The sequence below is a fragment of the Larus michahellis genome, chromosome 7 (genome assembly GCF_964199755.1).
Source record: "Larus michahellis chromosome 7, bLarMic1.1, whole genome shotgun sequence".
Classification (NCBI taxonomy): Eukaryota; Metazoa; Chordata; class Aves; order Charadriiformes; family Laridae; genus Larus; species Larus michahellis.
The window spans coordinates 17,691,140-17,717,579 of NC_133902.1; the positions used below are offsets into that span (position 1 = coordinate 17,691,140).

The following is a 26,440-nucleotide window of genomic DNA, read 5'->3' on the forward strand; positions in this document are numbered from 1 at the left end:
CAGGATAGTGAGAATAGTCAATGTTCCCTTTATCAGGTCTGCAAGCTTGTGTCTGGGAGACGTTCCTCATTCCTGACCTTCTGGGTGCAGGGTTAGTGGGGAGCGGTACCCCACTCGTGGTATTCAACCACTGCAGAAAATCCGTGCTTATCAAGTATGGAAAGCAGATACACAGCACCGATATCACTAGAAACAGGGGTGCTTTTAACTCCAGGTTGTGTTTTAAAATATATATATATATATATCTCCACAGCTGTCTCCTTGTCTAACTTCAGCTGCAAGCTGGTTCCCTGTAGCTCAGGTGCTCGACGTTTGACAGATACTGCACTTAGAAGTCTGTAAAATATAAATTCTGTTCTCTTTCTATATTAGTATCTGTCAGAATGGAAGGGTTAATATTGAAGGTGATTGCGCCCCCGTACAAAGCAAACTCTTTATCAGGGACACCATCCTGTAACCTCATTTATATAAAAAGATCGTTTAGTCTTTCAAAGGGTTATTGGTTTGGGGGTTTTGTGTGTTTGTAGTCTAAGATTGCTGTAATCTTAAATGGTTGCAGTTTGGAATGAGTTTTGCTGTGATGTTTCTTGGCTGGTCTTGCCGCTAGATAGTGTGAGATAGAGGATCAGCTGTGACTGTTTTTCCTGGTATCTCAGGAATAAATGTGACCTGTGGTCTTAAAAAGCTTAAATAGTGGCCGAGACATGAACACGTTGACTGCGTGCAGCAGCAGCAGCAGAAGGACGAATCTTCTGGCACTAGCTATTTAAAGCCGAAGAGCTGCATGTGATGAGAGGATGCCTGTATGTATTCAGGAGTGACGTATCTTGATAAATTACAATTGCAAGGAAATAAGTCCATGAGCCGGATTCACACAGTGTCCTACAGGAGTTTATGAACTTTGAAAAATAAAATCTTGTTTACAGAGAGTAATATAAATTGAGAGACACATTTTCAAGTAAACATCCAGGAAAGACATAATACTGCAAGGGCATAGCGTGGCATGCTATAAACTCTGCTAATTCAAGTAACATGACTTAAAAATTTAACAAGCCCAATGCATTCCATATTTAAGGACTTTATCAGTAAGACTTAGGCAGGGAAATTAGTAAACTTCCCAGATCAGTACACTTGTGTTTTTCTTAATCTTTTTATCTAAATTTATATAATAATAGTCTACATTTTAAATTCAGATAAAGTTTAGTAAAGTTTTAAACATAAAATTGAGAAAGCGAAAAGTTACTGTATAGCTACCATTGGAGTAATTCCTGATTTCAGAATTTTGTCATCATATGTCCATACTTTGGTAGTTCAAATAGATGCCTGTAATAATTAGATTTCTTGTTTAACATTTAAACACACACGATGCTTTTATTTCTTCTCCGGCTTAATGAAGTTTCTGTTCCAGTTAAGAGGAGAGCAGTTGTCTCATCAAGCCTGTCTGTTTGCAGGCTCAGTTTCTTTCCAGCCCAGATCACAGAGCGTGGGGCAGAGGAATGTTGTGTATACGTTACCTATGGAATCCAACGCTTCAAAGCTTCTTCACAGCATCTGCGGTTCAAGGAGTGAAAGAAGCTTCTGTGTTAAATCCAATACGCAGCTCCTTCACAACCTGCCGATTGTTGGGGGACAGCTGAAGCGCAGAGACCTGGCCTTCCTGCAGGTGGAAAAGCATCTCCTTTCAAGTCTCTGGGCCCTTCATTTGTTACAGTTGATATCATCCCTTAATTCGGTGATCGCGTGTGCCACCTGCGGTCCGGGTCGATGAGGAGTATCCAGTTCGCGAGTTGCTCTAGGCGAGTGGCTTTTCCGATGCGTGGGTTTTGTGAGGGCAAAAGGAGGGTCCTGACTTGGGTTATCTAAACCCGTAGAAGAGCTGGTAAGAGCTAGGAAGAGTGCTTGATTACATTTAGAAGTTAAGGAAGAAAAAAAAGTTTGTCAATGCCAGTATGTCACCTGACATCTATAAAAGGCAGCAAAGACATAGCTTTATGTTAAAAGCTTTACTTTTTGGCTATAGGTTTCTGCAATAGGAAAATGTTCGGGTTTCCCTTTGATTAAGAGTATCTTTGCTGTTGCTTCCATTATTTCTTTCCCTTTCTGACACTGCTGCTCGTGGCATACGTTACCAGCAAAGCCTTAGCCATTTCCCACCTCGCGTGATGCACTTAACTGCCTGTTTGCTATACAGCTTTAATTGTAAAGTGTTAATAGTGAAAGTCTCTCTATTTTTTTCCAGAACACTGATATTAGGGCTTGTCACTGAAGTCTTGCGGGCTAACAGTGGAGAGTTTCCTAACCTCTTCTCAATTACCAGTGAGTGGGTTTGATGCTTGAAGTTATCCACAGGTTATACAGACTGAAGGTTAAAGTACAAGAGTAGAGACAAGAGACGTGGCGCTATCTCTGCCTCTGAGCATTTCTTTGAAGAGAGTCAGTTCTTCCTTTCTGTCTTCTTTTGCCTATCTTGAAATACAAGGTAAATATTTTAGTAGGAAATGATTCAGTAAGGCACGGGTTCATTATTTTCCAAGTGCCTCGAGACCTGAAGGCTCTATTTCAAAGCAAAATATTGTGAAATGAGGTTTTTTTGCAATTAGAAGACAATGCTGATTGTTAGATCAGGGTGGAGCTCTCACCCACTCTGTATAATTGAGGTGAATTTATTACACGTATCATTTAGACCAAGGATATAAAATAGTGTTCGTCACACAATATTGTGTGTACTTGATCATGGTGTAGCTTGTTCATCCAAGATGTCTTTTAGACATGCTGCAAGTGTTTATTTTTCTGCAAATCGCCATTACTTGGGATCATCTTGATGGGTTCACTGGGAACAGTGTGCTGCAGCTGGTAACTATTCTTGAGGTGTCTGATTATCTACCTGGCTTCAAAAGCGGCAGATAGACTAACCAACGCATGACCTGGAAAGAAACCAAGAGATGCTGCCCTGAAACCATTCCACCGCTGTACGGTTTGACTTCGAAAGGACCATCCATCTTCTTTCTGCCTCATGGGGTCCCTAAGAACTAGATACCTGAAATTAATCCCCATAACCAGCTGCCTTTTGTAATATTCCTCCCCTCTCCGTTTTGTATACAGTTGATGGCCAGGAGAAGCAACGCCCATAGCATTGTACACCCTGTTTGTAGCAATTCAGGGTGACACCACGTAAGAATCACATCTTCTTAACAGATCTGATGCTGCCCAGTGAAAGCGTTATGCCAGAAGAATTAGAGACATCCCTTATACATCTAGACTGTAGGTCTGCTCGGTGGGAGCCATGAAGCTAGTTTGCCTTGGGATGTGGTGGCATCCTGCACCATCTAAGGCTTGCATCTCTTTCTGGTTTGTTGTCCTTATGTATTCAAACAAATTGTCATTGTTGGTCTTTCCACAGGGCATATTTAGCGCACGGTACAAAGGAGGCAAGCACAAAGATGCATCTGTGTAACGCAAGATAAGATAAATTAGCAAACTACGTTAACCTGGGGAGAGGTTTATAATATCTCTGCCCCTGACCTGAACCTGCTTTAGGCAAGATGTACAGAGGGAAAGACCTAGTGTCTTGTTCCTGTTCTGAGGCTTGCTGTTCCTCTAAAATACAGTTAGTCCTTACTGCTGATGCTTGTCACCTGAGTGGCAACACAGGAGGGTCTCTTAGGAAAAGATGGTAAATTCCTTCTGTGGTGCAAGGAGCTTACTTCATAGGATGGCTTTGAAAGGGAGTTGATGGGACAGGACAGGGTTGCTTCTTTTCCTTGCTAGCAATACTCTGATTTCTGGGGAGCAGGATGGTGTTTCTCTAGCACCGTAATATTTTGCTCCTTAGGAGGGAAAATTTAGTGAGCAGTGTACTTTAGTGGGGGCTTTTTCAAACACTGTGTTGCATTTTTGCTTTCATGCTTCCTTTAAGATGGGGCAGACATTGCCTGTTAGTGGGAAATGAGCTAGAGGTAACTTTGTCTTTCCTTTGGTTAAGGGAGATGGTAACGAGGGTCTTACTGTCTCTGAAGTCATTGAAGACGGTCCTTCCGATATCTGTGCTTTACTGTCATGAGCCTGGCTTTCTTTCGTGGGTCTGGGGATGATGTCCCTCGCTTGTCACAAAGTGGCTTATTAGGCTGCCGAGTGGAAACGATCCTGTCAGGCCAAACGTGCCTTCAGGTCCGCTTTGCTTGAGGCGTGCTACCACCTATCAAAAGCCAGACCCTCCAAAAGCCGGGAGATCTTTTTTTGTCAAGAAGGAAGCTTTGTTTTTCGTATTTAATTGAAATTGCTATTAAAGGAAGGGAGGCAGTAACTTGGGCATTCAGTGGGGCTTTCTGTACATGACAGGATAGCTTTTGTGATTTACAGGCTCTAGGCACAAGGCTGGAAAAATGGCAGGCGCCGTGGAAAGCGAATACTCCTGAGGCTCTTTCATCTCCGTCCCCCAGTTCTGCTCAGAGCTTCCTTTTAATTTCGTTCAGTGCAGCAGGTTAATTTAAGCCCTCGATAGCTTGCGTGTCCAAGCTGAATTCAGCTAAACGATGACCGGATGCGCCTAATTCCTACCAAAGGTATGAGCTCTGTGTACTTAAAAAGTATTTGCCTGTTCTTGGTTTGTTTTTTTTTTTTCTGTAGGCTGTAATCTCACGCAACCTCGTCTCCCCTACTCACGAGTGTTTATTATCCGCAGACTTCTGCCAAGCTGCAGTTTTGACAGGATTTTAATGCCAGTCCTGTACGTCCGTGCCTGACTCCAGCCTTCTGCAGTCATTGTGCAATTGCAGCATCCCTTTAACTTCGGTTTGAGGCAGAGGAGGAATATAAAGACCTTGATAGAACGTTTATGGTAATAGCTGTAAAGGGAAGCTGTAGAGCATTGGATTTCACAGCCAGAAAAATCTCAGCTCGGGGAAATGGGTCTGAAATACAACTACAGATGGTTTTAGTCTATTGCTTCCCCTGCTTAAATAAAAGGATTGCTTTTTTCACCTCTATTTAAAACACATGTGTAGAAGATGAAAGTGTCCAGCTATTTTTTTATTATTCAGTCCACCAGCTACCGACATCTTTGCCTTATTTCATTTCAACGCTAATGGCATAGTAAAAGTTCTGAAACACCCTCTTTGGATTCAGCCTTCCTTGGGTCGCGGCAAAGATTCCTGCTGCAGTCAGAGCTGTTGCTGTTGTTTTCGTCATCAGCGCTTTCTTTTCCCCCTTGAACCTGGTGCTATTAATTGTGTTGCTGCTTCTGCTCTTTAATTGATCCCATTCACTGGTCCCGCTTTTGTAACGTCTGACTTCTTGTCACTTCGGCAAATCAAAAACCCAAATTAATCAATCTCCAGCTACTTGAGAATAAGGCCGCGTTGGGGAGCTGGGCTTGACAAAAAAGTCTAATTTCACTTTGAAAGCCTGTTGGAAAATTTTAACAAGAAGATGCAAGAAAAATGTAAACCAGATCAAGCTCGACTTTGGTCTGTGGAGAATAGCGTCACCTGTTGAGTTCGTTTCAAGTTTTTGTAAATAGGTGATTTGACAAAAATATGAAATAAATCAAAAGACGCGAAGATAGAAGAGGTCAGAATATCCTTGTTTCCGCTGCAAATGGTTACCCAGGAGAGAGGGTTCTGTGTGTATGAGAGAGAATAGGAACCGTGGGCCAAAGATGAAGCTCTGCTCTCAGATTTTTGTGTCTCAGCCTTTGTGCTGTGCTATTGCCGTACCTTATATGTTGCCTCCTTTCCTCATCTTTTTGCACCCCCAGCCCTTTTACCCTGGCATGGGACACTTGTACCTGCTTATTGTCCCTCCTTTTCTTTGCCTCCTTGATTCCTGTCTTGGTGTCTCCTGCAGCTCTGCTGTGCAGGCACTGCAAGGGGGGAAGGAGAAATGGCTTCAATCCGAATCTCAGACGCTCTCTGAGCAGATGCTTGGGAGTTTAGGATGCACGTCAGCCGTGTCCTCTGCTGGGGGCACCAAGGAAGCACAGGCTGGGTTTGAGTTGGGTTCCTTACCCTTCTCAGATCCAGGAGGGCTCTCGTGATGTCCTCAGAGGGCACAAATGGAGTTGTCTGTGAGATCCATTTCTGGAGCGCATGCAGCTTCCAAATAACAAGCCTATAAAGAGATAAGCGAGATTTGTGCAGAATGTTAGGTTTTACAAACATCGTATAATACTGCGAGAGGATATCAAACGTAACTGTTTCAAATGGCAAATAAAGCACAGTACAACAGCACGGCCCTCGAGACTCTTCTGAGAAAGATTGGTTGCTTTCTTTTTTCATTTAATGTTTGGTCTCGTAATTCTGGGTTGTAGTTGTAGGCAGCATCCTTCTTCCCTTCCGCCTCTTGTTTCTCCTACCAGAATTCGTCATAATTGAAAGGAGTTTCTATTATGACTGTAATTACAAAAGGCATCTAGGGGAGAGGCAGACATGGGACTTGCTTTCTGGAAAATAAAAGCTGCATTGGCTTTTTTGTTTTGTTTTGTAATTTCTAGCAAAGGAGGGTCAGGCTTGAATGAGCAGAACCTTTGTCTTACCCCACGTGTCGTGCACCTACAGAGAAATACCACTTCTCAAACAGCAGAGCGATTGGGGTTTTTTTTAATATCCCATCTCTTGATAACTTAAGGGGTTTGGTTACCACGTGTCTCTTGTTGCTCCTGAGCATAGCATGAGCTACTGCATATTTTAAAATGGCCTCAAATAACTTGCATAAACATAAACTTACCCTCAATGTACTCCGAATTGACTATTTTACTACTTTTTCTGGAATGAGCGCCTCCGCTTTGTTTGCACAGAAGCTCTCCTACCCCTTGGTATAAGATTGGCGTTATTTCACGACCCTGCAAAACTAGAAAACTCAGCTTTCGATCAGAAAGAACGTTTTCTCGGCGGTACGGAAAGTCACCGAACGCACACGTGAAATTCATGGCGTCCTCCTTAACGCCTCGTGAGCATGCAGAGGTAAACCACAAGGACGCGGCTCGTGTCAGCTCTCACTTCCAGCTGAGTGGAGTTAATAATTACAGTGGGGAGAGAGGGCAGGGAGGAAGGCTGGCGGTTTGCTGGGAGAGGGCATGGGCATTTCTAGCTCACTTCTGTACATTGCAGTCAGCAGCAGGCGTAGGCTGGAGCATGGTGATGCTCTGTTTTGGAGGAGAAGATGACATTTTTCAGTAGCGTGTTGCCGTACATCCCTTAGAAACGTGGCCCAGCAGTTGCAGAACAGAGGATGTGCTGGTCAGGACAACCCCAGCTACGTGGCAAGGGGAGAGTTTTGTCCTTAATGTTGTATGATATAGATATACACCCTGCAAATGATGAGCATCATCAAGGAAAGCTGCCTGTACCGTCAATCAAAAACTGCAAAGCTAATGATGGGCTGGGCAGATAATCGTGGGAGAGTTAATTGTAAGGTTCGATATGGCATCTTGTCAGCAGAGATAAGTTGTCACGTTTTCCACTTGAGCTGAAACTAAATGATTGTAAAATAAGTTATGAGTGTCCTTGGGCCTGTCTGCCAGAATGATGGCTAAGAATACATTCCTGGCCCATCAGTCTCAAGCAGCCCGCTTGATATTTATGCGAACTGAATGTTATTTTATTCCCCCTCTAGTCATGCTTGTCAGCTTCCCGAGTGAAAAGTGAAACTGCTTCTTTGACTCATACTTCAAGTATTGAAGCTCGGAGAGACTGCAGATTGTTATTATTATTACTAGTATTATATATTTTTTCGGGTGTGCGTTGAACATTGATGCCCGATTGGGAAGAACTAATGGCTGACATTGAACGCGCGGGATGGCTGCAAAACAGCCCATCCCAACCCAGTGAAACGCGTCTTATGAGTTCCAGTGCCTCTGTCAAAGCTGGTTTAGATGTGGAGTAATGAGGCGCTTGCTTTTTTAATTTGGCGTGCCTTTTTCCTTGCCTTTTTTTTTTTTTTTTTTTTTATTTTTATATATTTAATAGCGCCAGCAGTGGTCGTCTGTTCTCAGGCGTGGTAATTGATACAAAATAAAATGCATTATTTGTATTCAGTCAGGAGTATGAAATTGCATTCAGTGGGCTGAAGCCTGAACTCATTTACAGTTTTCCGAAGCCGGGCTTTCAGGAGCCCTCTTTTCAATTTGAAGAATACCTTGTCAGGCAAGAGAAGTAGTGGGAAATGGGAAAGCACAGCGTGTAAGCCTGGCGCCTTTTGATTGCTCATATTTTAAACCGGGAGAATGTTAAATAACTTCCATCTTCAAAGGGTGGTCTCCGAAACTGGGAATACGGGGCATTAATACACCAACAATATCAGCTCCGCACCCGTTTACAAGCCACTCGCGTTTCTTTTCTGGTTGAGGGGGAGGGAAAGCTTCGGGCTTTTCGCTTCAGAGCTGTTTGACCCAAGGACAGCAGGTTATTACCTGGAAAGGGCTGCGGATCACAAGGAGTTACCGTAGGGAGGTTAATTCTTCAGCTCTACGACGTGAGTAGTTGAACTGTACGTTCCTCATTTTTCAGAGCTCGTGAGCAGGTTCTGTTGGTGCAATTTATAGCCTAGAAATTAGACTAAGCCACAGTGAGCGTACAGGTCTACCTTAACCTTTTGTAACAGGGATCCCACTGAAAAATATATTCGGTGGTTTTGCATCAGGGTGTGGTTTCTTCACCATTTTACGGATCCGGGGCATCGTGGTTGGTGCTGGAGTTGCATGTGGCCACGAACGCAGCCCTCCTACGCCCACCTTGGGGACCGGAGCGCTTCGGCACGCGTTGTGGCATCGCGAATATTTGAAAACAAGCTTTTTGAGAGGCATGGGAGAGGGTGGTAGAGCTGGTTTTTCCTGATTTTTGTTTTTTTCTCCCTTTGAGTAAAATAGGATAATTCTTTCTGAAGTGAAGGATGAGGATGAGGCCTGTCCGTATGCCACTTGCCTCATATTTTCTGAGGGGAAAAAGTGAAGCATTTTGAGAAATTGTGTTAGATCTGAGCAAGCCTGCCTGACTGGTGTGCTCTCTGGGATTTCTCCATTATATTTTTATGAGTTTTCTGGATTTTTGCAAGCAAGTGAAAATCAATTAGATGCATTTTTGGTGCCCCGTGGCAGACCTTGCCCCCACAGCCAGGCCCCTTCCTTGCTGGGCACTGTGGCTGCGGCTGGCCTGTCTCAACACACCAGTTTTCATGTTGTTGCCGCAAAGGAGGATTTTTTTTGTGGGATTTGTTGTTGGTTTTTTTTCTTCTTTTTGAGTACCCAACGTTGGAAACCTTCTTAAGTCTCCAACAGGAGGGTAAATATTTAGGGCTAGCATTAACCAACTTGCATCCTTGGCCATGCCTCTCTGCTGCTGGCATCCTCTTTGGCATCTTCTCTTCTTCCAGCGTCAGGGGAGTCACAGCTGCCCGTGTCCCCTTTACCAAGAGCATGCTGAGCCCTGGCATGGATTCTCTTCAGGGTTTGCCTTCCTCTTCACCTGGAGAGACAGCAAACCCTTGCAGGATAGCCGCTTTGAGCATTGCTGGGTCAGATACTTAAAATACTCCTATAGAGATATACAGTAAATATGTTTCCATGGTTGCCTTTTGGGGTTAAATATCTGATGATTGGTTTCAAAACAGGGAACATAGGGAAAAGAACAAAAATCCTTAATATAAAGCTTATCTTTGATTTAGTCTTTATTGCCAGGCAATTAGCTACATAATTTATCCCCCACTAATACCTTGCAGCACAACCGTGCTTAGCGGGTAATTAGTAAGTAAACTTTATCAGAAAAAAAAAAAAAACCAAAAAAAACCAAAATAAGGGTTTCTTTATCAAATAGGTGGTTGTATGGCGATTTAACTATTCAAAAAATCAAAAGCTACTTTTTACATAGTCTTTGGCTTTATAATTTTCTAACATATTAATTCATCATAAGAACACTTTTGGTATTGTATTTAAGGGCAATATGGTGTCTCACACAGGTTCTGGAAACAGCTTCGCTTTACGTGACAGCAAGCACTTTAATTTAAGTGCAGGATGGTATGCTAAATTTTATAATCAAAACCAAACCAATGAATGCATTTAGCACTGATCATACCCAAAAGATTGGTTGCCATTAAACTAAAATTGTATTACCAACCTTGGGGAAGAGTACTCAATTGAGGTTACTTGAGCATTTGCTATGTGAAAGGACCCAGATGGAGAGTTAAAATTTCAAGTACGTCCTCATTTGCTAAACTTCTCTTAAATATTGCTGTTAAGTGTTTTTTGACTTAAAAAGAGAAGAACTATTCAAAGAGAAGAACTACTCAAGGAGAAGGCATTTATGTATTACCGGCCATTACATGGACTGGGGAATAGACTGTGGGTCTCTGCTTATGAGAGAGGGGTGTCATCAACCTTTGATTTTGATTTGGTTGAGCGAGCTAATTGGTAGGAGAGGGTAGAAAATGACTCTGTCATTAGTTCTTAAAATTGTTACGTGTTATGCTACCATACCTAGTACAGTGGGAAACTAAACACACAAAACATGGGATTATTTTTTTCGTTGGGAGCAGGTAGTAAGTGACGCTTTATCACACGATATTAATTGTACCAGGCATACGTTTGTTACCTTGTTTTCCCACCTTTATTGCCATCACCACCTTTTCTGTGCGTCTGTCTCTAATATTAAGGAAGGCAGATAGTATTCAGAGGATGCTGGGGTATCTCTGTGCCATTATGTATTAAAATGTCCTAGCATTACTTGAGTTAATTTGAGGATCAGTAAGATCTTTGTAAGAAGCAGCAAATGGAAGTAATAAAGTGCATTCAAGCTGACCCGCTTCTAAAATTGATGCAGAGTCCTGGTGATTTAATAGGGCTTGAATCAGAACTTCAGCCAAGTTGCTTTTTTGTACCTTTTTGAAAAAGTAATGGGTATTGTTAGGAAGTTCTCTGTAGCCTTTGGAAGTCAATAAGCTCTAGAAGTCAGCTGCTAACGGCGAGCAGTGGGTTATATCTTGGATTCTAGCAGTCATTAATTTAAATTATGCAGTATTTTTATTTTTCCTTCTGTTTTTTATTTTTTCCTCCAAAACCGCAGATACTGGATTAGGAGATTCTGTGTGTTCAAGCCCAAGTATATCCAGTACGACGAGCCCCAAACTCGATCCACCTCCTTCACCTCACGCCAACAGAAAGAAGCACCGCAGGAAGAAAAGTACGAGCAATTTCAAAGCTGATGGTATTTCGGGCACAGCTGAAGGTAAGCTTACTCTGTGGTGGAAGTCCAAATTTTGAAAATAACATTCCAAAGACCGTTGTAAAATACAACTCAACCTCACCGTTGGCTTTGCATACAGAAGGTAAAGAGAATTGTGCTAAAGTAGAGAAATTAAAGGCTGATCTTTTAATGATGAAGCTGAATGGTCTGAGGCATCGCACAATGGTGAATTCGACTATCTGAAACGTGTTTAGAACTGCTTTTTTTAATAAATAAAAAAGTGTCCCCAAGTTAATATGGAGCATCATTGGCTATAACGCTAAGGAACGGGCCTACTTGTAAGGTTAAAAAGAAAGAAAAAGTCAGGTTCACTCAGGAGCCCATACATCGCCTTACAACTTTTGTGTTTTTTCAGTATTATTAAATCTTGCGTTATTGCTCCTCCTTAGACACATCCTGAGCTCTAGAATCACGGACACTTCTGATGCCTGTTATTGTTTGAATATTCAGCTGCTCATGGAAAGATTGTGTTATTTGAGGATAAAAAGGAAAAGGGGAGAGTTTAAATGTTTGGGTTCTTTTTTAAAAACCAGAAAGCAAAAGCCAAAAAGAACTTCTTTTTTCCCATAGTTTAGCTTACTCTTTCCAACATGAACAGTGCTATAGCTGTTCAATGCCCTTCTGAAGGGGTAACAATGTGTACAGTAGCCAGATATGATATAAAACATGCTTGTATCTTTAGAAAAGAAGAAAAGAAACATGCTAGGATTCAACCAAAAGAGCTCCAGAAAAAAGATGAACAAGGGTAGTTGGAAGGCTCAGAAACTGGGGAGTCAACATACAAGGAGAGATGAAAAACGGAGACAATGGAATAACATTGTGGGAAAAGGGGGAGTGTTGAGTAAGAAAAAGATGCGGTTGTAAGCATCGAAGAGTGAAAAACAGCTAATTCAGTATCAAAGAGCGTTGGAACAAGTTCTGAAAAAAGCGTGACAATTGCAGACAGCTGAAGAGACATTAAAAATAGATGTGATAATAGTATACAACTGAGAAGGGGCATGTTAACTACTACTTAGTCATCCTTATTTTCCATTTATTTAATTTCTCAATTGCACTTCTATCACATACGGAATTTATTTCCCCAGCTATCTATACAAATCCTTTTTTAAAAGCTATCAGCTTTTTTTCATAATGGCTCCTGTTGCGTTCTCTTTCCAGTCATTTAACTATCTTTACTGTTAGTTTCCCCCTAGTTTATGGCCTGAAGCCAAATTTTATTTTAACCTTTCATTTTTAATTTGTCTTTTTTTTTTTTTTAACAGTCCCTTTTACACCACTTATTTTCATACCTCAATGGCAAGTTATAGAAGGGATTTTTCAGAGTGCTCACCATTGGTCCAAGATTATTTTGTTGAAGTCAACGTGAATCAAGACCAGCTGGATATCAAGAGCCTTTGAAAATCTCTTTCTAAGTGGTTAATACGTGTATGTTTTCTTTCTCCTGGGGAGATTATTTTCACAAGTCACTGGAGCTGGAGCCTGTGTGGTCCTGGTCTGCAGGCGCAGACTTCTGACCCGCAGCGAGCAATGGGGGATCTGCAGTTTTGTGCATCTTGCTCCTGAAATCCCTGTTCTGATTGGAGTGGGGAGTACGGGCTCCTTCATCCTTCTGTTTTTCTCTTGCTCTTCTCCTTGTCTTCCAGCATTGTAACATGCTAGTCTGAAATCCTTTTGCGATAACTCGACAAAATGTCCCCTCTCATATCAATGGGATAAATATGCTTCCGCAAGGGCAACAGCTGGGTGGTAAGCAGCAGCTAAGTAATACACAGGGAGTCTTATAAGCATAGTGAGTGCCAACACTTGCTTTTGCAGTCTTACAGTATCTCTACATTAGCCCATCAGCTTTCTTTGACCTGCCTCTTCTTACACGCCTTCTGAGATGGGCACTCTTTTCTGGCTTGGGGCTCACAGTTGTGTCTTGGGTGGGCCGCAGCAGCTGTTAAATTCTTTAGTTTTGTAACATCACTTTTAAAGCACAACGCAGTGAAAAACGGTGATTGGCCACACGAATAGAATTGCAGTTTTCTACGCAGCGCTCTTGCCATGTGTGAGAGGAACCCTGGGCATCCTGCAGCAGGCAACTAATCTTACTGGGCAAGGTTGGGAGGAGGTGGCTGACGGTTAGGACTTGCAACCTTTGTCTGTGTTTTCTGGTATTTGTGTTGGTGCGAGCCAGAAGTTACATTCGGTATGCATAAAGCATGCACGGTCGACCAGGCAGGTAGTGTTCATCTCTCTGTGATGCTGAATGATGGGAATAACTTCAGTCCCGGGACAACCCATGTCACAAGCCAGTCTGCTGTGTGTCTGAGATGCTTCAGGCTCCTAAGGGTTTTTCTCCAAGCAGTTGAATGTAGTGTTTTTACATCTGTCTTGCAATTCAAAGCGGTTTTCAGTTCAATAATTCAGCCTTTCCTCAGGAAAAGGCTTATTTCCTTGTTCCTCAGCGCTTGGCTACAAATCTGTCCAATGACCTAAAAGATTTCCTTTTTGATTTTTCTTCCTCCACACTTGCCACAAGCGTAGATTTAAACCCTCAGAAGATTACTGCAGTTTTGAAGACCGCAAATCCAAATTAAACAGTAGAAGGAAGATGTTCTGAGAGATGCATGCTTTGCCTTGGCAACTTTGATCAAGTGTTTGAGATACAGCAGGTGACTTTATTGAAAATGAGCTACAGAAGACTGTGGTGATAATTGTGGGAGAACCATGTCTTCCTTCTTTCTGGAAATACTGAGCTCACTGTGAAGAGGAGGAGGAGGATCCTCCTGCAGTAGTTGTTCTCAGGCAGTTACAATAGATCAGAGTTAAATGATTTGGGTAATTCTGGATTTTGTAATGCCTTCCTTTGGGTCTGGCCACATTTCAAGCGTCAGCTTTCAGTCAGAAATTCTGGGTTCCTTCATTTTTGTCTGTAGCAAAGCTTAGGTGTTCAATGAGGTTTAAATCTGGTCTTCAGCAAACTCTTAGCATTTTTACTGCACTTTGCTGTCTTTTTTTTTTTTTTTTTTTTTGTCCCTTGAACGTGCCTGCTTTGATCAGTGACCTCTGCCCAAGTATTCAGATACCACGGTGATGGACACTAGTGAGCCCAGGGTGATTCACTAATTCCAAGGACTGATGCTCATCTCTTCTATGCCCTTCCATAAAGGTCATGCTGCTGCTTCTTTCTCCACACTATCTGCACATGCACAGCCCTCTCTTTCCGGGATTGACTCTTTCATCTTACTTGGTTTATCTTTCTGTGGGTTTTCCGAGACAATGTTTGCAGCAACAAAAATACTAAAGCAACTGTGCTGCCGCTGGATGAAAATTGTAATTCCGTTCCTATTTTGGAAAATGAGATTCTTGTGAAATTTTTCCAGTGCAGTGAAACCCAGAGAGAAGTTCTTTTGTTTTTTTTAGTTCTCTGTACAGAACTTGTCACTGAAAAAATTTCTCAGTGGTTTTGAGGGTAACAGCAGGAATGCTCACATTAGGCAAGGTGCCAGCAACCAGCAGTGTTTTTCCCACCATGCTGTCTAAACTTGCTCGGAGCAGGATTACACAGTGCTGTGTTTCAAAGAGGAATAGCTGCTCAGAGCCCAGTCTGTTTTGGTACCCTTGTGCTGCTGCAGTTAGTGGAACAGCTAGTGATAATAGGAAGGTTTTTCAGCTTGAAAACAAGTGGAAAAATTAAAAAGCTTTCTTGGAAATACTTTTCACAGAAATACTGTTCCCAGTGTTTATTTTTCTTACTCGTTAGACGGTTTTAAAGCTTCATGGCTATGCCAGCTTGAACCTTCCTGCCCTCAATCCATCTCTGAGGTTTTAGGAGCTATAGAAAGCCCAAGGTATGGCTGTTTTTCAGCATCAAATCTAGATCATCCGTGCTCTGCAAGTGTTTCATCGACTCGGAGCTCTGGCCAACGGGGACAACGTTGCTGTCTGCCATAGGGCTGGTCCCACTGCGTCCATGTAGATGGGCGAGTCGGCTCCTTCGGTCAGGGAGATGCAAGGCGGCTGCAGGCAGAGCGCTCTTCATTTATCTTCTCTCTTATCAGCGGAGGCAAAATAAGCATGTTCCCATTCACACAGATGGAGCTGGGAAACAGGAATTGATGAGGGAGTAATAAATGCGATTAGCGACTTGGTAGACTTTCCAAACTCTGTTTTTTCTGTGCAGGTCTGCATTCCACCTTCTTCTCATCGCTGGTTTCTAAAGACCTTTTGAAGGATGAGGAAGGACCTTTTACGTTACTTTTTAGAACTGTTTTCTTACCACAAAGATATTTGTTCTCTGCCCCTTGTAAAGTAATTGCTTTTCCCCGTACTCTTCTGATCTGTGCAGTCTAGCCCCCAACTCTAGGTGTACGTTTTCTGGCTTGTAGCTAAGGATGAACCCCCGTTTACTGAGAAATGGTATTCTTTTTTTATTTTCCTGGGGTGAACTGGTACAGGTATTTCAAAAGCTTGTGTTCTTCACGTGCATGTTTTATAACACCGAAAGTCATTCTTCTGTTCCCAGTCTCAGGGAGCGTGGAAGATGAGCTATAGTTAAGTTTGAAATGAAAATAAGTTTGTTTTCTGCGGATGGAAGAACAGAGTTTAGTCAGACTTCTCACTTATGCTTTTAGCAATAAGCAAAAATTACACTGCTTTCATCTGGTTTCTCAGCTCCGTGGGAACTCGAGTTGAGGAGGGTGGGACAATGTGCAGAAAGCCAGTTTATTCCCAAGACTTCTTGGCCCTTTTCAGCCATCCCAAAACCAGAATGACAAAGCGAATTAGGGAAATGCAGTTCTTAGTATTGGTCTCTGGAATCTGTATGATACCTGAAAATGGGATATTTTGTGTAAATTGGAAGCAATACATCTGTTAACTGGATGTGCAGTGTATGATGCATGAAAAAATTGGTGTGCGTTTTACCTGCATGTTCTCACCCTAAGCTTTCCTTAGTCTAATCCCTCAAGTGTCGCCGTGATTTACCTGCTGGCGTTATTCCCTGAAGTGACTTAAACGTGCTTGTACACGGCACGCATGTAACACGGCTCCGTACACAGTCTGCTGCAGACAATTTTAATATACGTTTCCTTAGGTGCGTAGTTCTAGTAAGTGTGCTGTCGCCAGACTGAGCTAAAAAAAAAAAAAAAGAAATTTCTCTAGCCATGTATAAAAAAAAAAAAAGACAGAGTTAGTTGGGAATTTTGGAAATTTGGTGGAAACACCTCTGAAGCCTGTTCCATGAAACAGATGCAAGCAATGAGCTATAGCGATGGTGGGAGAGTAGCTTCTTCATTTGAAAGATGGACTTGACATTGTTGATGCTAATAGCTAGTACTTATTGATAATACATTGAATTAAGCACCATGATGAAGGAAGGTACTTTCACTTGGTGCTCTTTTTTCTCTTTTTTTTTTTTTTTCTTTTTTTGTCTTTTTGTGGTCTGCAAGAAACCTTCAAACATTGTCAGAGGACACTGTGTTCAGAAACCTTTCCAGCACAAAAAGTCACAGCATTGTCGTTCCCTTTTCTGGGCAAAGAAGATGTGAAATCCAATACCTTGACCTGCAGCTGCAGCAAGGGCAAAACTACTCCCCTATTAAGGAGTTTGTAACCTTTGGAATCAAATCTATTAGATGTCAAGGTCCCTGTATGGGTTGTGTTGCTTGAAGTAATGCACAGAACTAAGCTGCCACCAAAACTTGTTCAAGTAAAAGCTCTTTCCAGTCCGTTACAGGGTAATTAATACTACTCCTGTGGTTGTACAGGCAAATAGATGTTGCCCATGTAGGAACTCCACTAAAGTTATTCCTGGTAATCTTGTCTGGAGATAACTCGGTAGTTCCAGTTGTAGTAGTAACCAGTTCTTCCTGAATTATTTCCGTACCCAGTTTTGTTTTTTTTTTTTTGCGGTTATACTCTCCTTAAAGAAATATCCTAAGCTTTTTCCCCGCTAAAATAAAAAAAATATAATATCAAAAAATCAAATGCAGACCCGTGTCATACAGAAGAGGAGTGTGTTTCCATCCTGTCGTACGGTATTTCTGTGCATCCTGTGATATGGACGGTTTAGTGAGAGCAGGTTTTCTTTCTATTTCTGGTCTCTGAAGTGCCGGAAATTTTAGGAAGTAAATGTTCCATAGTTTTAAAAAATGTTCAGCAGTATTTAAAGTGTGATTGATACAAAAGTGGCATTTTGACCACCGTGTTGAATGAAGAAAAGAAGCATTTATTTGGAACCGCAAGAGTTTGCAGTATAAGCGGATAGCTAGGGGCGTTGGGGTTTTGTAATTCATTTAGGGCTACTGCTGAATTATTTTCGTATACAATTTTTTCATCATAACGTCATTTGTGTAGTCCTCTTGTGCATGAAACATTCCAGAAATTTCAGCAAATAGCATTTTGCTGAATTTCATGCTGCACACAAAAAAAACCCAAGCTTTGTTTTGCTAATCGTCACTAAATCTGGAGTTTAACAAGCTTGCTTTTAGTAAGATTTTTAGGAGCGTGGTTTGATAAGTATCTGCATGCTTATTTTGTGGATTATGTCGGAAGAGTCGTAGACCTTGCCTGATCCGGCTATTCTCTGCTCTAGCTGCTTTGTGGGTAAAAATCTCTTAAAAACAAAATAAAATAAAAAAAGCACAGGTCTTAGTTGACATTAAAAATGAAACAAAAGCGAGCAAAATATCTAGCTGTGTTTTCTTCTGTCTGCATGAGAACTTAAAAAAAAAAAAAACAACCAACAGTACGTGACCGTATTTGTTGTCTGTAATGCCGAATGCTTGTTTTGATTTAAGCATACTGCAAGTGTCTCAGAGGTTACCACCTATTCAGTGTCAAAACACTCTTTGGTTGTAATTCCACTGATCATTGGTAACTTATTCACTGCTTCGTAGGAGCTAGAGTACAGGCCGATCGCTGTACACCTGAGAAACAGGAGGGCAGAAATTAATAAAATCGAGACTGAACCTTCAGAGACTTACTTTCAACCGAGGCCAAGGTCACTTGTTGGGAAACCTTCAGCCTCAGTCGTCACAGCCGATCTGACATGAAAGGTTTGCTGCTGAAAGACATTTATGTTGATGCTGAGGAGTAAAAGACAAGGGAGGTGAAGCTCATCTATTGTTTTAACCTACTTCATTGCAGGCTAAACAAGTTGAAAGATTCCTTCTTCTCTTTAAAACCACTGTTAGCTCAGGGTCAGAAGAGGCTGCAGGTTCCTCCTACCTGGTTGAAAGGAAAAGTGTCGCAGTGGTGGTCAACAGGAAAGGGGATTCTGGAAAGGATGAGTCCCAGGATGAATTGGTGGTGGTTGTACACAGGGGCACATCTGGATAGCTAGAGAAAGAGAACACTTCCCCCCCTCCCCCCCCTACATTTCTCTGAAAAGTGGTCCCATTCTTAGTACATTAAGTGCTCTGTGTTGTGACTGCTTGTGTATCCTCGGTACAAGTGCTGCGCTGTGATTTGGCCTGTTTTTTTTGGAAAAGGAAGAAGTTTTCAGTAGCTTTATAATTGAATGAAAACAAGTGGCACCTCAGCATTTTAGTGGCTTCAGGTAATTAGTATCCATAGAACTATTCTGTCATCCCGAGACAGAGATCCTGATTATGAAAAAGGTTCCTAATGTTCACAAGATGATGTTTACAAGATGGCAAGAAGTACTTGTAAGATATTAATCTTGCTAGAGAAGTTAGTTCCTTTTTGTTACTTAAGTAAGAGTGTCTACTTTGAAAGTTCCTGCCAGTTTTTCCAGAGCATAAGACTGCATAATTTCATTATGAATTTATATACCTAAATTAAAATATCTTAAAAATAAAATGAGATTATTATATATTATGAAGCTATAATAAATGAAAAGATGGAAATAAAGTCATTGTGTTAAGTATAACTTTGTTCTCCTGTTCCCCACATAACTGAACTCTTGAGTCAAGGTGTCACAATTTAAATGAACAGGATGTTTTGGTGTAGGAGGAAGACTTAGTTTTTGAAGGATGTCTTGTCCTCAGCTTTCTCTGTACTTGGACTCATCAGTTTATTGGAACTGAGCTACAGAGGTGGTACATTGGGAAGAAGCTGCCTTTAAAGAGTAGAAGTCTGTCGTGGTTTAGCCTCAGATGGCAACAAAGAACCACGTGCCGCTCGCACGTGCCTTCCTAACACAGGAAGGATCGTAAGAAAAGGCAAGACCCTTGGGTTGGGACAAAGGCAGTTTAACAGAACAGCAAAGGGAACAGGCAAACAACAACAACACGGACAGGGGAATATACAAACGCGATTACGGGACCGCCGCTCCCCGCCGCTCGCCGACCGGCCGGACCCCGCCGCTCGCCGACCGGCCGGACCCGGGACGCCCCAGCCCGCTTTTAAGCAGCAACTTCCTGCCCCCTCCCCCGGCAGCTCAGGGTGGGCGTGGCTCACATGGCATGGAATACCAGGAAAAGTTAACTCTATCCCCACCGGAACCAGGACATTATCCACCCCTTATTCCATACCATCTATGCCATGCCCAGCAGGTTCCAATAAATTGCCACCACTTTCCCCTGTTATATATATATATATATATATACACACATATAATGCCCTTAGTTTATGGGTCATCCCTCCAAAGTGTCCGTTGAGTTCTTTTAATCCACGGCTTTGGGCTCCATTTGTTAGAACAGTCTCTCAGGGCAGGTGAGATGCTGGGTGGTGCTGGTCTGTTGCATGCTGTATTTTTCGGAGCTTGTGACTGGTGCACCCGGTGTGGCTCCTGCACGCAGTCCGTGGGCTGAAGATGTAGATCTTGAGGAAACTGCTGGGCGCCAGCTGCTGAGGTCAGTTCTTATCCCATCACCCCTGTGCCTTACTCGTAGTATAACTGATAGCAATTATAGTAATGAGGACATACAGTGACAGTGTTACTTAGTAATTAACAGCACACAATCTGATTCATTGGCTATTCTCGCCCAAAATCAGACCCCCATGAGGTACACATCGGACTTCCCCATCCTGCCGCATTACCCACCAAGTGCACCCAGGTCCTTGGGCAAAAGCAATCCCACGGATGGGTTTGCCTTTGCCTGAGGCAGGACTAACCCAGACTGTCTTCCCTAGCATATTCTTCATATGCACTACGGGGACTTTATCCCCTTCTACAGTACGTGGAAGTTTCGATTGGGCAGGGCCAGCCCGATTGTTAGATCCCCTGGTGTTAACTAGCCAGGTAGCTTTTGCTAAATGTGTATCCCAGTGTTTGAAAGTCCCACCACCCATTGCTCTCAGTGTAGTTTTTAACAGTCCATTGTATCGTTCTATCTTCCCAGAGGCTGGTGCGTGATAGGGGATGTGATACACCCACTCGATACCATGCTCTTTGGCCCAGGTGTCTATGAGGCTGTTTCGGAAATGAGTCCCGTTGTCCGACTCAATTCTCTCTGGGGTACCATGTCGCCACAGGACTTGCTTCTCAAGGCCCAGGATAGTGTTCCGGGCAGTGGCATGGGGCACAGGGTATGTTTCCAGCCATCCAGTGGTTGCTTCCACCATTGTGAGCACATAGCGCTTGCCTTGACGGGTTTGTGGCAGTGTGATATAATCAATCTGCCAGGCCTCCCCATATTTGTATTTCAGCCATCGCCCTCCATACCAAAGAGGCTTCACACGCTTGGCTTGTTTGATCGCAGCGCATGTCTCACATTCATGGATGACCTGTGCAATAGTGTCCATGGTCAAGTCCACCCCTCGGTCACGAGCCCATCTATATGTCGCATCTCTCCCTTGATGGCCTGAGGAGTCATGGGCCCACCGAGCTATGAATAGTTCACCCTTACGTTGCCAGTCCAGATCCACTTGAGCCACTTCAATCCTAGCGGCCCGATCCACCTGCTGGTTGTTCTGATGTTCCTCCGTGGCCCGATTCTTCGGTACATGGGCATCTACATGGCGTACTTTCACAACCAGATTCTCTATCCGGGCAGCAATATCTTTCCACAGTTCAGCAGCCCAGATGGGTTTGCCTCTGCGCTGCCAGTTGCCCTGCTTCCACTGCTGTAACCACCCCCACAGAGCATTTGCCACCATCCATGAGTCAGTGTAGAGATAAAGTACTGGCCATTTTTCTCGCTCAGCAATGTCCAAAGCCAGCTGAATAGCCTTCACCTCTGCAAACTGGCTCGATTCACCCTGTCCCTCACTGGCTTCTGCAACCTGTCGTGTAGGACTCCACACAGCAGCCTTCCACTTTCGATGCTTTCCCACAATACGGCAGGACCCATCAGTGAACAGGGCATATTTCTTCTCATTTTCTGGCAGTTTATTATATGGTGGGGCCTCTTCTGCACGCGTCACCTCCTCCTCTGGTGACATTCCGAAATCCTTGCCTTCTGGCCAGTCCATGATCACTTCCAGAATTCCTGGGCGACTGGGGTTTCCCATTCGAGTTCGCTGCGTGATCAGTGCAATCCACTTACTCCATGTAGCATCGGTTGCATGATGTGTGGTGGGGACCCTTTCTTTGAACATCCAACCCAGCACTGGCAGTCGAGGTGCTAAGAGGAGCTGTGCTTCTGTACCAACTACTTCCGAAGCAGCTCGAACCCCCTCATATGCTGCCAATATCTCTTTTTCTGTTGGAGTGTAGCGGGCTTCGGATCCTCTGTATCCACGACTCCAAAACCCTAGGGGTCGACCTCGAGTCTCCCCTGGTGCTTTCTGCCAGAGGCTCCAGGTAGGGCCGTTCTCCCCGGCTGCGGTATAGAGCACATTTTTAACATCTTGTCCTGCCCGGACTGGCCCCAGGGCCACTGCATGGACTATTTCCTGTTTGATTTGTTCAAAAGCTTGTCGTTGCTCAGGACCCCATTTAAAATCATTCTTCTTCCGGGTTACTTGATACAGAGGGCTTACAATTTGACTGTAATCTGGGATATGCATTCTCCAAAAACCCACAATACCTAGGAAAGCCTGTGTTTCCTTTTTACTAGTTGGTGGAGACATAGCTGCTATTTTGTTGATCACATCCATTGGAATCTGACGGCGTCCATCTTGCCATTTTATTCCTAAAAACTGGATCTCCTGCGCAGGTCCCTTGACCTTACTTCGCTTTATAGCAAAACCAGCGTTCAGAAGGATTTGGACTATTTTACTCCCTTTCTCAAAAACTTCTTCTGCTGTGTTTCCCCATACAATGATGTCATCAATGTACTGCAGATGTTCTGGAGCTTCACCCTGTTCCAGTGCAGTCTGGATCAGTCCATGGCAAATGGTGGGGCTGTGTTTCCACCCCTGGGGCAGTCGATTCCAGGTGTATTGGACGCCCCTCCAAGTGAAAGCAAACTGTGGCCTGCACTCTGCTGCCAAAGGGATTGAGAAGAATGCATTCGCTATATCAATCGTGGCATACCACTTGGCTGCCTTGGACTCCAGTTCGTACTGGAGTTCTAGCATGTCCGGCACGGCAGCACTCAGCGGTGGCGTGACTTCATTCAGACCACGATAGTCTACAGTTAGCCTCCACTCTCCATTAGATTTTTGCACCGGCCATATGGGACTGTTAAAGGGTGAGCGAGTCTTGCTGATCACTCCTTGAACCTCTAGTTGACGAATCAGCTCATGGATGGGAATCAGAGAGTCTCGGTTAGTGCGATACTGCCGCCGATGCACCGTTGTGGTAGCAATCGGCACCTGCTGTTCTTTGACCCTCAACAACCCCACAACAGAAGAATCCTCCGAGAGACCAGGCAAGGCAGACAACTGTTTAACTTCCTCTGTCTCCAAAGCAGCTATGCCAAAGGCCCAGCGGTACCCTTTTGGGTCCTTAAAATACCCTCTCCTGAGGTAATCTATACCAAGGATGCATGGAGCCTCTGGGCCAGTCACAATGGGATGCTTTTGCCACTCATTCCCAGTTAGGCTCACTTCTGCCTCCAGTACAGTCAACTCTTGGGATCCCCCTGTCACCCCAGAAATACGAATGGGTTCTGCCCCTCTATAGCTTGATGGTATTAAAGTACACTGCGCACCCGTGTCCACTAGAGCCTTATACTCCTGTGGGTCTGATGTGCCAGGCCATCGAATCCACACCGTCCAATAAACCCGGTTGTCCCTTTCCTCCACCTGGCCGGAGGCAGGGCCCCCCTAATACTCGTCATAGTATCCATTACTCACTTCTTGCATAAATGACTTGGAAGTTCCTTCAAGAGGATCAGAAGCAAGATCAGGCCTTCTGCTTTGTCTGGGGAACGGCCCACTGGAAACTGGGGCGGCACTTTTCCTGGAGGGATCCCCTTTTGTGGTTGTCCTTCCTTGCAACTCCTGTACCCGTGTCCGCAGGATCGAAGTAGGTCGTCCATCCCACTTCCTCATGTCCTCTCCGTGGTCCCGCAGGTAGAACCACAGGGTGCCTCGTGGTGTGTACCCTCTGTACTCTCTCTCTTGAGTGGGGAAATGCCTGCTTCTAATAGCTGAGATGCTGGCCCGTGCAGGTGGGGAGTAGAACATATTCTCTTCAAGTTGCTGGACCTTCCGCGACAGTTTCTCCACAGCTGAGACAAGGGGGGAAGAGAGACTTTCTTCATATCGCCGGAGCCGGCCAGCTACCTCATCCACCGTTGGTCCCTCTTCACCTTTCCATTCCATTACTGCCAGGGAGTTGGCATATGACGATGGTGCGCTCCGTACAAACTTCCGCCACATGGGCCTTGTGCATCGCACCTCATCAGGGTCTGTGGGTAAGTCGGCATTGTCCAAGTCATAATAAATCATCTCCCGCACGGCTAATTCTCTCAGGTACTGGATACCTCTTTCCATGGTAGTCCACTTGCTTGGCTGACATACAACATCCTCACTGAAGGGGTACCTCTCCCTCACGCCTAACAGGAGTCGTTTCCAGAGGCTGAGGGCTTGGGTCTTTTTCCCAATCGCCTTGTCAATGCCGCCTTCCCTAGACAGGGATCCCAGCTGCCTGGCCTCCCTACCCTCTAATTCCAGGCTACTGGCCCCATTATCCCAGCACCGGAGCAGCCAGGTGACAATGTGCTCGCCTGAAAGTCGGCTGAAATCTTTTCGCATATCCCGCAGCTCACTCAAGGATAGGGATCGAGTAATTATCTCTGGTTCTGCCTCTTCCTCCTGCTCTCGTGATGGCCCTGGTTCATCATCATCTCTTACTAAGCGAACTGATTTCTTTGTGTACTTCTTCTTCTGTATGGGGGCAACTGATACCGGCACGGGTTGGTTCTCTGGTTCAGTGGCAGTGGCTACCACGGGGGTTGCAGTAGCCGCAGTGTCCGCCGCAGGGGCTGCAGCAGCTGCAGGGGCCGCCGCAGGGGCTGCAGCAGCTGCAGGGGCCGCCGCAGGGGCTGCAGCAGCTGCAGGGGCCGCCGCAGGGGCTGCAGCAGCCGCAGGGGCCGCCGCAGGGGCTGCAGCAGCCGCAGGGGCCGCCGGTCTGGTTTCCATCTCTTCCCCTTGAGGGTGCTGCATAATTCTGAGCAGTGCCTGGTAGATACTGGCCAGGGCCCAGCACAGCGCGGTGAGTTGTGCCTCTCTAGAATAGCCACAGCATTTTCCCTTCAAATATTCTACCACTTTTATCAGGGTCCTGTAATTGTTCAGGGGTGAAGTCCCAGACCATTGGAGGCGAGTAGTTCTCTAGGTACCTGCCCATGCTCTCCCACATGCCATGCCACCCCTGACTATCCAGCCTCGGAGCAGATCTCCGGGTGGTAGTCTTAAATAGTCGCTTAACCCTAAACAAGACCTGGAACGTATTCAGGAGACATAGCACTAGGAACACACTAGTTTGAGTATCCCAAGGATATTCAAGATTCTCAAAAGCTGTCATACCTGACCCGAAGGAGAAAAGGGAGGCAAAAGGGCTGGGGAAATTATTAACAAATTCTGAGAGACGGTGTCCAATGTACGGACAGGACAACAAAACCACATAAACACCCCAAAATAACCGTCTGAACAGTGATGTTATCATATCATAAACAGATATCGCACAGGACAGCAGAATGATAATCCTCATCCCTCTTCCAGACATGGTAAACAGCATCACAGGGAGTACATAAGCCATATAGGAATTTATGTAACACAGCCATGAGAACAAACCAAGCAACATGATGACCAGTGACTACTTACCTAATAAAATAAATGCATACAAGAAAAAAAAAACACAAAACCGTTTTTTCCACGTTCTAATTGGATTCTGTCGTTATCTCAACCCTTCAAGCCCCACGTTGGGCGCCAAAAAGGACTGTCGTGGTTTAGCCTCAGATGGCAACAAAGAACCACGTGCCGCTCGCACGTGCCTTCCTAACACAGGAAGGATCGTAAGAAAAGGCAAGACCCTTGGGTTGGGACAAAGGCAGTTTAACAGAACAGCAAAGGGAACAGGCAAACAACAACAACACGGACAGGGGAATATACAAACGCGATTACGGGACCGCCGTTCCCCGCCGCTCGCCGACCGGCCGGACCCGGGACGCCCCAGCCCGCTTTTAAGCAGCAACTTCCTGCCCCCTCCCCCGGCAGCTCAGGGTGGGCGTGGCTCACATGGCATGGAATACCAGGAAAAGTTAACTCTATCCCCACCGGAACCAGGACAAAGTCATAAGTAACTCCCTTCAGAATATCTTAAGCAGCTAAAACAGAAGCACTAGATTAGACAAATATGAAGAAGAAAAATCCATGAAGGTCTCTCAAAATAAAGTTTGCAGCCTCTCCCAAGAAGTCCCCCAACCATGGACTCTTCTGGAAGGCATAGCAGGGCACATGTTGCAGTATCTGTTGCTGTCCATCTTTTTGTAGGCATCTCCCACTAGTTGCTGATGAAAGCAAGCAGGCAGGGTGTACCTCATGCCCCAACCTGTTGTGGCTCTTCGTATGCCCTGCTTGTCTACAGCATGCCTTGTTCAAGTGACGCTGGCCTTAGGAGGCACAGGGCAGCTTTGAGGGGAAGGTTGATGGGATGCCTGTTGATTACAGGCGTGCTTTTGTTATTCATAATGTGTAACGTGAGATTAGTGACAACGGCTTGATTGTGGAGGTTTGCCATGGATAGCTCAAAGCTGGAATTCGAGGGGGAATGTGTCAATAGATCTGATCTGCCCTAGGGTTATAAAACATGCTCTTGGCATTATGCTAAAAAGAACTCGTAGTCAAGAGGTATACACACAGAACTGAATGTAGAAATAACAAGTTAGTTGGGTTTTCTTAATTGCAGAACCCTCCATTTTAGT

General features: G+C 44.4%; 1 protein-coding gene across 18 annotated transcripts in view; it reads left to right on the forward strand.

The window, feature by feature from the left end:
• Window positions 1–26,440, forward strand: part of AGAP1 (ArfGAP with GTPase domain, ankyrin repeat and PH domain 1) — a 385,263-nt gene that overhangs the window by 273,159 nt on the left and 85,664 nt on the right. For all 18 annotated transcript variants that reach the window (XM_074595890.1, XM_074595893.1, XM_074595895.1 and 15 more), the window contains one exon: window positions 11,052–11,213. In XM_074595890.1, coding sequence (XP_074451991.1) covers window positions 11,052–11,213 — 162 coding nt within the window. The remainder of the gene's footprint in view (window positions 1–11,051; window positions 11,214–26,440) is intronic.